The sequence below is a fragment of the Octopus bimaculoides genome, chromosome 1, assembly GCF_001194135.2.
Source record: "Octopus bimaculoides isolate UCB-OBI-ISO-001 chromosome 1, ASM119413v2, whole genome shotgun sequence".
Taxonomy (NCBI): domain Eukaryota; kingdom Metazoa; phylum Mollusca; class Cephalopoda; order Octopoda; family Octopodidae; genus Octopus; species Octopus bimaculoides.
In genome coordinates this window covers 198,902,802-198,915,338 of record NC_068981.1, presented here as the reverse complement: position 1 = coordinate 198,915,338, position 12,537 = coordinate 198,902,802, and the positions used below count along the sequence as shown (strand labels likewise).

Genomic DNA, 12,537 nt, shown 5'->3' with positions numbered 1-12,537 from the left:
CCACACACACACCCAGAGTCGTCATCATCATCATTTTAACAACCACTTTCCCATACTTGCATCGGTCCGACAGAATTTATTCAAGCAGATTTTCTAGTCAGATTCCCTTTCTGTTGCAACCCAACACCTATTTCCAAGCAATGTAATATTTCCCCATGGCTGGACTTGTATTTCACAGGAGGATAATTCACTCAGGAAATGGTAAGAATGCTCATTCACAGCCATCATGTGAAGTCAACACAAAGGGGACACACACACACACATATCATCAGCATAATCTTAATTTAATGTCCATATTCCATATTGGCATGGGTTGGCTGGTTCTACCGATGTTGCTTCATTGTAACAATCACCACTTGGTATAAATAGCTGAAACTGAATCCACCGGTCTTTGTAAGGCAGATTGTTTTCAGTTTGAAATATCTTTGTAAGGGATTTTTAATGATGCTTTCTTTCTTGTTATTAGGGGAACAAACATGGCCATGGGATTACTCAAGAAGTTAATATAGCACAGCATCTTTATACAAGTATCTGCTACCTTAATCTTAAGTCAGGCAATGGTAAAAGTTTTTGGAGCTAAATTTTCTATAATGAGAGAAAAAAATTGGTTACCTATTTTTAATTTAGCCTAAAAGATAGGCCATGCCCACAGCCATCAAAAATTCTCTGATCTGTGTTGATTCATTGTATTGTTTGTTATAGTTAAGGTTCAATTTGATTATATATATATATATATATATATATATATATATATATAGAGAGAGAGAGAGAGAGAGAGAGTGAGAGTGAGTATCAGTTTTTAAGGACCAAGTCAAATGTTTGGTGTAAGATATATCTCAGCCACATCACAAATCACTGATCCTCTTGGCGCACTAAAGTTTTCTGAGTTTTCTGTAAGGAATGGTAAATATATCATCTCTGGTGACATTTGTTAATTCTAATTTCCTAAATAATAATAGTTTAAACCTTAAAAGTAATATTCAGATTAGTTACAAAGTTGCAACTCTACCCCAGATGAGACACAAAAATAAAAGGTTACTACAAGAGGCAAACAATTGAATAAGTGGTCGTTTCTATGGTAGCCATGATGTATGTAATTATGAAAGAAGTTAGTTCCCAAATCACTTTAAGAATACTTTACAATGAAAGCAGGGTGGTAAAATTAGAAGTATTTTATTAAATTGGCTAAGACAATGGCAGGTCGAGAATGGTGTTGTTATGTGTTTGTCAACACATATTTGGATACACAGTGTAGAATTGATGTGAGGATGATGTTAGCTACAAATCATTCCTTATAGCTTCAGCTCTCACATCTCCATCTTATTTATTGGATCTAAATCTGATAAAGTAAAAGGTTCCTTATAGAAAATTGACTTTAAAAAAACCATTAGCATGAAAAACTGTGTCCCATTAATTGGATGTATATCATTTATGTTTTGTAACATTTATAGATACTGGCAGTGCAGTGATGGAATTTCTGATTTTCTCTATCAATAATTTTATTGTAGAAACACATTTATTATGGCATGCACACACACACACACACACACACACACACACACACACACACACACATGTGCACCATACTCTGATGCATAATTTTCTTTCTTTTACATAAAACTGTCATGATTGCAATCAAGTTTTCTCCATATTTTCTTGATGTTTCAATCGAAATTCCGTAAAGATTTCATTCAGTCTTTGATGCTGCTTTCTTTTATTCCATCCATCCTCATTAGTTAGTTGTGTAACATGGCTTTTGGCTGCCCAGGGGAATCGGTCCATCCACCTTCCTTAACCATTTTGTTGCCACATTTCTGTTGAATATACTATCTTAGTTTAAATTAGTTTTCAAAAAATAATAAAGAATTTTGTCAAATAACTTAGTCGTTTGGAAGTTTGTTTCAGAGAAGCAGAGGTCTTGGGTGAGTTAGAATCAAAAAGGAATGTAACCTACCTTTAACTCCAACAAACTCATTTATATAAAGTGGAGTCGACAATACTTCACATTATTCCACTGACTCTAGCTTGTTTCTTGTCTAATGGTATTAATGTTCCTGAAACTTCTTGATAAACTTCATGTTTATACAAGTCCATTCTTAACCAAATGCAACATCAACAATCTATATAAATTGCGACATATTAAGACTTGCTCAAAAGAGAATTCTTATTAAAAGCCAAGTTTCCAAAAGAAACATTTTCGACAAGTAAAAGAATGTGCGATGTTTTCAGATATAATTGTAGTAATCATTAATTTTGTTGGTTCTTCTTCATTTTTAATGAAAACACTTACAGAAACCATGTGTAAATAAATTTTCCTCTGACTATTGCAGCTCAAGATTAAACATTAGACTTCATGAAGATTTGTTGAAGTCGTTGGCATTATTTAGCCCATGGTCAACCTTTACCAGGCAGACCTATCATCATAAATATTCCAACCAAGAACATCCTATATGGATGTACATCTAAGACAATATCATCTAATAGAGAAATGTGTGTAATTTGACTTCCATTTTGTGGTGGACTGAACTGACATTCCTGCACGTGACTGTCAGTGGACTGGACAAGTCTTATAAATAGAATGAGCCAGCAGACAGTTGAGGTTAAACTGTGAGAGCGTTAGTCTCATTATTGATTCTGTGTTGGAGTGTTACTGTGCAAACGATTATAAGATAACCAACGCTTGTTACATTACTTATTGTTATATGGTTATATTTGATACTCTGATATATTGTTATACACACCTCATATATCGTCACTGGAAATATAACACATTTCTAGCAGACGGAGTGGTTCTAATTAATTGTATTGACTCCAGTAATTTTTGTCAATCTGCTACTTGTTTTATTAACCTCTGTCAGCCACGTTGATGTTATGACACACAAAGGAACGCAATATAAACAACACTGGTTTTTAAGCAGATGCAAACTTTTAGTATATGCGTGTGGGCATTGTTAGTGTACATGTGTGACAGAGCGCTGGTGTATTGAGAGAGGAGTTAGGCATCAGAGGAAACAGATGTAGTGTGCAAGGGAGGAGACAACACTGGTTTGGTCATGGGATGCGGAGGGATGGAGACAGTTGTATACAGCTGTACTGATCACTTATGGAAGTGGGAGACCCCAAAAGACATGGAATAAAGTATTGAAGACTGATCTCAAGGCATTGAGCCTTACAAAGGAGATGACAAAGGACCAAGATGTCTGAAGCCTTGCTTGTTCTCAAGAAGACCTCTCCACCAATTATCACCAATAGTGGTTCCATGTAAAAAGCACCCAGCACACTCTGTAAAGTGGTTGGCATTAAGAAGGGTTTCTAGCTGTAGAAACCCTGCCAGAACAGATAAGCCTGGTGAGGCCCCAGCCTTACCAGCTCTTGTCAAACTGTCTGACCCATACCACCGTAGGAAATAGACATCAAATGATGATGATGATGATGATGATGATGATGATGGTGAATGATACGTGAGGTTTTTTGAAGATGAGCTCTCTACCTTCCATGTTTCAGAACTTATCTTAATGAGCAACACAGTGTTTTTTTTATACTAATTCTCAGGAAATTAGGTCTGTGGGTTTTGTTAATCTTCAGCTTTAACAGTGTAGACACATAACCATGTGACTTATTAGCAGACCCATGACTCAAGAGACTGCTCCAACTATTTTGGTCCTGATAACATAGATGACAACCTCCATTCATTTACTGACAAGACCTGTGCTGTCGATTCTAACTTCTGTTCATATTTCTTAAGCCAAGCTTAGCTCTGTCATCAGACACATTCCAGCCATGACAATCCCTGCTCTAGGATTACATTATTCTATGTGTCCTTTTTTTTTTCACAATATAGTAGGATGTGACTTGAAGGAGACTTAGCTGTTATTTCTTGCTAGTTACTCAACCACATAGGAGCTGTGTTTTTTGTTGATAATATTGCAGTGAGAGAATCCAAATATCACTTGCACATGATTACTCACCATGCTGGAAATAACTGTGGAATCTCACTCAAATCTTAGCCTCCAGTCTTAAAAAGGAAGGCACATTGGATTGTGTTATCTTGGACACAGTATTTATGAGATCGTGTGGTCATGGCTGGAATGTCTGATTGTAAGTAAGGGTCATCCTAGGGCTAAACAGCAATCAATTGCAGGTGATAATGTAGCAGATTGCATGTTGCAACTGCAGTTCTATTAATGACTTATGGTGCATATATTGCACATATGCTGACTGTTGCACTTGGCAGTCTATTTTTAGTGTCATATTATTTGATGTTTTTGTAAGGGGGCAGGGGTGGGGGAAGAGTGCCGGCTTTAATACAACCTTCAGCACACACACACACACACACACACACATTCCAGTCCTTTATGTTATGCAGCTTGTCCAATGTTAACTTCCCCTTACTGATTAATGACCTGTAGTTACGTGGCATTTCATTATGCAACCATAATATACTATAGAGTATATTCTGTTTTTATAGTCCAACACCATGTTCTACTGTGTTAGCAGTGCTCTTTACATTATTTTGTTACGGTTATTTCTACAGATATTGTAGCCAGCATTGATTTTTTTTTTTTTTTTTGCTACAGAAATAACCTTGACAAAATAATGTAAAGAGCACTGCTAACACAGTAGAATGTGGTGTTGACTCATAAAAAAACATTTAATATACTTTATAGTATAATATTATGGTTGCAAAACGTAATACCACCATGTGCCTACAATTCATTGATATTTACATACCAGCCCCAGGAATGTGTTTAATAGGTAAATCGGTATATCCAATCACTTAACATTGGTGTATGCGGTGGCTCTATAAGCAATATGTTTGGAAGCGAGAGTGGGTTAGATGGATGCTGATGAAGGGGCAAGAACCCTCAATGAAATATGGCATATATACACTCGTCTCCAGTCTCATTGCTTGATTACATCTGACGTCTCGATATAAAATGTTTTCTAGCAAAAACTCCAGTGCTGGCTATAATTTCTGTTGTAATCTCTTTACTAAGTTGGCCGTTGATAATATCCTGGGCTATGCTGCTGGGCATGTCCCCAGATGGATGTCTTTTCGTGATTGAAAACATCAGAACCTAATTAAAGCTTTCTATTTTCATTGAGTCCTTATATAGATCATTTGTCTGGTTTGTGATGATAAAATATATATTGAATGTAGGAATGAGAGGCTGTCATCCATATCCTCTGTTCAACTCGATCTGGTTTCATTGGTTGTTTTAAGCTGTCATAGCTCTAACTACGGGAATCTACCTCAACCTTTGCATTACCATATTCCTAAAGGAAAACACTGCCTTCAGTTTTGAAAAAATGAAGAAATTAATAAAATAACTTCACCATTATTAAATGAAGAGTTTTACTCAAGAACACAACACATCATCCAGTCCAGCAACCAAAACTACAGTCTTACAGTAATGAGGGCAACACCCGAACCACTAAGCAATGCACCTCCACATATGGTGTCTGTGAACACCTATCAATGCACCTCCACATATGGTGTCTGTGAACACCTATTTCCTCTTCTTAGTATATATAAGGATATAAGTAACGTATATATATATATATATATATATATATATATATATATATAAGGATGTAACTAACACACACACACACACACACAAATTTATTTATTTATTGGCGTTAGGAAGGGTATCCAGCTGCCAGATTAGATTGAAGCTTGGTGCAGCCTACTGGCTTGCCATTCCTCATTCAAACCGTCCAACCCATGCCAGCATGGAAAGCAGCCATTAAGTGATGATAATGATGAGATATGATGGTTGCAAATTCATGTTCAAGTACTGCTATCACCCGATTGAAAGTCCCACACACGCAAAGGCTATGACCGGCCAATTTTGTGACAGGTCTTACTTTTTTCGATGCCTGTGCATGATGATTTTTTTATGGTGGAGAAAGGATTTGCACAAATCCAATCCCATTCTCTGAACATGGACAACATAAACTCAAAAAGAAGAACTAGTCTGCTTCATCGAATATTGTCAGTGTTGCAGGTTTTCTCTCAGAGTTTCCCTCTCCTAGAGAGATGCTGTGACAGCAACAGAGGGGACAGCTGTGTGCCTGGATACCAACCTAGGTATTTCCATGTCTCCGGGCATACATACACATGTACACATGTTGTTGGATAGCTGTTGACAGCTCATGAGCTCTTCTGCCCTTTGATATGCATGCATTCATTTATTGTTGATGTCAAAAGAATTACTAAACTTTTGAGAACTTGTGAAATAATTTCCTTTTGGAATTGGTCCTCAAAACACAGAAATATTATAACATAGTAGTAATGTCGAAAATAAAAAGCTTTAGGTTTTGATTGATGAAAGTTTACAGGTTGGCTGTTATATTTATTAACAACATTTTACATATATTTACAATTTAAATTGCCTACCCTTTTCTCAAGTGAAGTGCACAACTTATTATGTTTAAACAATGAGTAATCATATATATTACACCCAGTATATGGTCTTGAGTGCATAAATGTACTCATATATTTTTAACAGATGAGAATCATCTGCTACAGCTACCATGACATGATTTCATCCTGCCTGGTCTCTTCAGTAGAAAATGTCTGGTATTGACATAACAGCCAAATCTCACTGTCAACCATGTATAGAATTTCAGTATTTGTTGGGGCACTGATGCAGCAGATAGTCAGCAAGCTTATTAAAAGCAAAAATAATAGTAACAGATGCAGGATTACTTTCAAAAGGTGATTGAATGACCAATGGACAGGCGGATGTAAGTTTATGACTTTCATGATGATGAATTTACATAAGGATAAAGTAACCCCAAGTTTCTTTCTCTCAAGCACCAATGGTACTTCACCAAAAATGGAATTTTAGAAAATGCAGCCATACCAGCCACAGTTTGTAGAATTGCTGTGACTTTCGCTACATTTTCCTTGCTGTCACCTAAGAAAAACTATAGAAGTGTTAGTAATTTATTGTGACAGATGTGTTGTGCAGCTCAACCATAAACAATGACAATGTCACCATTGGTGGCCATAGCTCAGGGCAGGTTGTAAAACACGCACTTGTCTTGGGTCATCCCATAAATAATGCCATTTTTTTCAATTGCATGAACTAAAAGTCAGAGGACAGGATAAATTACCTGCATCAACTTGCTGTAAAAGCAGGTAATAATTTTATCTTGTCCTTATTCTTAGTGTAAGTTTTGAAGAGTGCAATTCGATTTTAACAGTTATTTTTTCAAAGCTATAATGAAAGTGACAAAAGAGCATATTTTGCTTTATGAATTCAATAAAGCCAACAACACAACAGAGAGTGCAAGGAATGTTAATACAGTATATGGGGATCGGACAATAAGTGTAAGCCAAAAATTCCATGCGGGGAAACTACTGCCTAGAAGATGAGCCTTGACCTGGAAGATCTGTAGAGCTCAACAAAGATGTCTTGCAAATCCCGGTGGAACAAAATTCCCATTGTAACTGTTGAGGAACTAGCAGAGAAGCTTGGATTTGGTCAGTCAACCATTCATCAACACCTGCGTGCCATCAGAAAAGTCAGCAAATTGGGTCAATGGGTTCCTCACAAACTTTCTGAGTCTAATTGCATGCAGAGAGTGAATGTGTGCTCTTCTTTGCTGCCACGGCTCACGAATGAACCTGTTTTTAGACCAAATAGTTACTGTGACGAAAAATGTCAAGCGCCAAAGACAATGGGTAGGGAAAGGAGAAACACTGGCACCCCAGGCTAAAGAAGGTCTTCACCCACGTAAGGTGCTGTTATCTGTTTGGTGGGTTGTGAAAGGTTTAGTCCACTTTGAAATTTTAAACCCAAACCAAACAGTAATGAAGGAGATCTACTGTGAGCAGCTTAAGTCAGTGCCAGAAGAAAAACAACCATCTTTGGTTTTAAGAGGAAACGTGTTCTTCCATCATCATAATGCTCGGCCACATATAGCGAGGATGACATTCCAAAGGCTGGAACAATTTGAATGGGAAACAATGCCCTACCCACCATATTTGTTGGACATTGCCCCATCTGATTATCATTTATTCTGCAGTCTTCAAAATCGTTTGAATGGAAAAAATATGAATTCTGTAGATGAATGAATTTTGAATTTCCTTATGGACAAGTAAATTTTTCGTCACAGACAAGGGGTCCTGCAAGTCTACTAGATGGAAAAGCATTGTAGAAATTGAAGGAAAGTATATTTTAGATTTAAAAAGAACTTTATCTTAATTTTGAAAAACAAACAAAGTATGAAAAAACTACATTATTTATGGGATGACCCAGTACATATATACACACATATAAATATACATGTAAGGACAATACTCTTCAATTGCTGTATAATGATTGCAAGGAAATAGCTTTGTACTTTGTGACCCCTTTTATTGTTTTGTAATGCAACAGATGAAAAGAAAAATGTGCCATTGTTAGGGAGGGAAGGAGAAATTTTATTAAAGGATGGAAGAAACTGATGGAAGTGGTTTTATCTTGTTTTATTTCAACCTTTAATATGGACAATTGTGTGTGTGTGTGTGTGTGTGTGTGTGTGTGTGTGTGTGTGTGTGTGTGTGTGTGTGTGTGTGTGTGTGTGTGTGTGTGTGTGTGTGTGTGTGTGAAGACACTTTCTCCGAATGATTCAGAGAAATGGTAAGAATAAGCTTCTTTAACATTTAATTCATTTCCTCCAACTTGGTATTGATTCAGCTGTGGTTGCCAACACTTAAATGGCCGATGAATAAGAAAGAAAAAGAAAGTATGATTGGTGAATAAATATATTAACCAAAAGAAGGGTTTGTGCGGGCAATATCTGGTCTTTGCTAGATTTTACCATCAAATCCTCTTTCTTAATTAACTCAGCTTCATTGAAATGCCATTTTGCAGTTTAGAAGCAACCAGAAAGCTTTATTATAAACCCATTGATTTTTTACTCGTAAATTAGATGACATCATCGATGATGATGATGATGAAATTAGATGACATAGTTAAGTTCTCTACTACTACTACTACTACTGCTGCTGCTGCTGCTGCTACTGCCTTGGTTTCATTAAGGTTAGATGTTTTCTCACCTTGTCTTTTGAGACTATTCGATATCCTGCAAATTATAAAATGTCATTCGTACTTTATTAGCTGAGTGAAATCTTTTAAGTGTCTTTTCTAATAAGCCAACTTCTGATTAAAGTCGTTGCTTATTCTCTGACTTCAGTCGACCAAATAGATGAAACTAGAAGATGAAGGGCAATAATAAGCAGTTGAGGAGAGTATTTATTAGAAAAAAGAGATATGTTCAGTTGGATCAGTTAAGAATTGGAAAGAAAGTTTCAGATAAACTCTACAAAACATGTGGAGAGGAAATAATTTAACTCAGAATATATTGGAAATACATTTAATAAGATATCTTATTGAAGTTGGCTGATCATTTATATCTGATACTAGTTTCGTGTTTTTGCCATCATTTTTGAGAAATTAATTGTAAGGAAGGTATTAATTATAGGGTAGTTTATGACATCTTCAAAACTTACTTTACAATGAAGTACAGAGATATGACTTAAAATTTTAACATAGAAATATAAATTGAAATTTTTTTTAATATAAATTGCTCCTAATGATTGTATTTCAGAAATCTTAATTTAGTTCTATATTTGACAGATATTTGTCAAATGTCCCATGGTCATATGGCATAGTGGTTAAGAGTGTGGGCTACTAACCCCTAAATTCCAAGTTCAATTCCAGACAGTAACCTCTTTTACTCTTTTACTTGTTTAAGTCATTTGACTGCGGCCATGCTGGAGCACCGCTTTTAGTCAAGCAAATCGACCCCAGGACTTATTCTTTGTAAGCCTAGTACTTATTCTATCGGTCACTTTTGCCAAACCGCTAAGTTACGGGGACGTAAATACACCAGCTTCGGTTGTCAAGTGATGTTGGGGGAACAAACACACACACACACACATATATATATATATATATATATATATATATATCTATATATATATACGACGGGCTTCTTTCAGTTTCCGTCTACCAAATCCACTCACAAGGCTTTGGTTGGCCTGAGGCTATAGTAGAAGACACTTGCCCAAGGTGCAACGCAGTGGGACTGAACCCGGAACCATGTGGTTGGTAAGCAAGCTACTTACCACACAGCCACTCTTACGACTGAATAATAATAATAATAATAATAATAATAGCATCGAAAAATACCTTAGGAATGAGAACCCAGGTTCAAAATTTCCCCAGGACACTTGAAGAAGGCTGGAGAGTATATCAGCAGAAACGTGTTAACAACAAACAAGATGAGGACAAATATCCATCAAATGTAAATAATTTAAAACAAGAAGTTTGTGTGAAACACTATGAGTTGATAACAAAAGAGTTAAAATTTAGATAAAAATGTACTTCAGTCAACATCTTCTGCTTCGGGTGGGCTATGGGCTGTCCTAAAATATGACTTAAAGATTTTTCTAGATGACACAGTTTTGTTAGACATGGCTGAGGCAAGGAATTTGGTGACCCTGTGTGTGTTGTGCCATTTAAAAAACACTGGTGAGGGTGCCACATAAAAAAGAACATAATATCATTGGTGGGGAGATGAATCACTGCTGTCTCTAGTAGTCAAGTGTCCTTCATTGACAAGACCAAGGAAGGTCGAAATCATGTGATCTGGTGGTCTCAGCGCTGGGGTTAGTGGGGATTTCATCTCCCCACTAGTGATATAAAGAAGCCTGCATTTTGCACCAAAAGCCAATATGAGAGTTTCTCTCGTGATATTTGCTACAGTATAGTTTGTTCTAACAGAACATCCACATTTGAGTGGAGATAAATATCTCCATTTTTGCTATTAACACTGCATCTGTTACTAATATTATACTTTTTATCAATATTCCATCTTTGAAAATAGAAAACTATTTTGTTTTTTTTTAAACTTATGTAAAAGTATTGTCTTGTTATGAATTAATATTATCAATGTTTTATTGATTTTGTATTGAAGTTAATGTTTCTAATGTGTTTCAGGTAAGTGTCCGAGCCAGGAGCCCAAATATTCATTCCAATATTATTTACATGCCATTGGTAAGTTGGACAAAGTCTTTTCTCACTTTCTCTTTCTCTAGAATTTGTTCCACAAACTATGTTTGGTGGGAAATACATAAATATATTTTATCTTTTACTTGTTTCTATCATTAGATTGTGGCCATGCTGGGGCACACTGCCTTGAAGAATTTCTACTTGAATGAATCGACCCCTGTATTTTTATTTTAAGCCTGGTACTTATTCTATCAATCTTTTTTGCCAAACCACCAAGTCACAAGGACATAAACACACCAACATTGGTTCTCAAACAGTGGTGGGGGCAAACAGAGATACACACACACATACAATGAGCTTCTTTCAGTTTCTGTTTACTAGATCCGCTCATGGCTTTGGTTAGCCTGAGGCTGTACTAGAAGACACTTGCCCAAAGTGCCACACAATGGGTCTGATCCTGGAACCCTGTGGTTGGGAAGCAAGCTTCTTACCACACAGCCATGCTTACACTTAAATCACAGTTTCCTGGTTCAAATCAGTCTGCTGTCAATCACAACACAACTAGTTTTCCCCCAATAAATTTGTTCTGTTTTGTTGAGCAAAAGTGTTGTGAGTTTCCCTCCTAGTCACTTACTTTGTACAGCCCTGTCCACACCATGTAGGGCCCACCCCAACCACATCTAACAACCGGTTTATCCACAAAACTGCTATGGTGAAGTAATGTTCAACTATGTGTGCTGCATTTTAGTCCTGTAATGAAATTTTCTCAGGTGTGGAATAAATGTACGCTGTTCTAATTTAATTACGGATGATGTTTCTTCACTTAATTATTTTCTGCAGATATGTTCTAAATCCATAACTGAAGTTTTTATCCAGATCTGATAATTTAGTCTAGAAGAAAAAAACTGTTAAATCAGTTTTTTTGTTTTTTTTTATTTCTAAAAATAAACATGGCCATAGTTTAACAAAAAAGAAAAAACAGACTTGCTAATCTTTTGTTTGTCATAAATAGACTCGAACATAGAAATCTGTCTGTGTGTGTATGTGCGTACACACACACACACACACACATGCTTATAGTGTTTAGTGTTTGAAGAATATATCTGACACCTGCCTCATATTCTTTCTTCACAATCGTTTTTATCTCTCAGAAGCTTCATGCCACCATTCCCTCACCCCCAGCCATGTTGACAAATGTGAAATCTCCTAACTTTTTACTGCCTCACCAGAAGGTACAGTGCACAGCTTTAACAACACAGCCCCCACTCTCTGCTTGTTGGGAGTCCTTCAGCACCACCACCACCACCACTACTGCTACCCATTCACCTGCTCTGCCACTTCTTTTTCTCCTACTGAACTAAAAATATTTCTGGTATTTTTGTTCCAGTGTTTTCTAATTCATGCATTCAGATGTTGTTGTAACATGACAATAGAGAAATAGAGTTTCTAGTAGGGCGGGATGTGTGTGCCTATCTACCTATACATATGTGTGTGTTGTATGTGTATATATATATATGTGTGTGTG

The 12,537-nt window shown here is 36.5% G+C and overlaps 1 protein-coding gene across 3 annotated transcripts in view; it reads left to right on the top strand.

Annotated features, from left to right (window-relative positions):
* Positions 1-12,537, top strand: part of LOC106872750 (phosphatidate cytidylyltransferase, photoreceptor-specific) — a 212,159-nt gene that overhangs the window by 75,149 nt on the left and 124,473 nt on the right. For 2 of the 3 annotated variants that reach the window (XM_052973960.1, XM_052973964.1), the window contains exon 2: positions 11,001-11,057. The exons of the other annotated variant lie outside the window; for it this stretch is intronic. In XM_052973960.1, the coding sequence (XP_052829920.1) occupies positions 11,001-11,057 (57 nt within the window). The remainder of the gene's footprint in view (positions 1-11,000; positions 11,058-12,537) is intronic. 3 annotated transcript variants of the gene reach the window in all.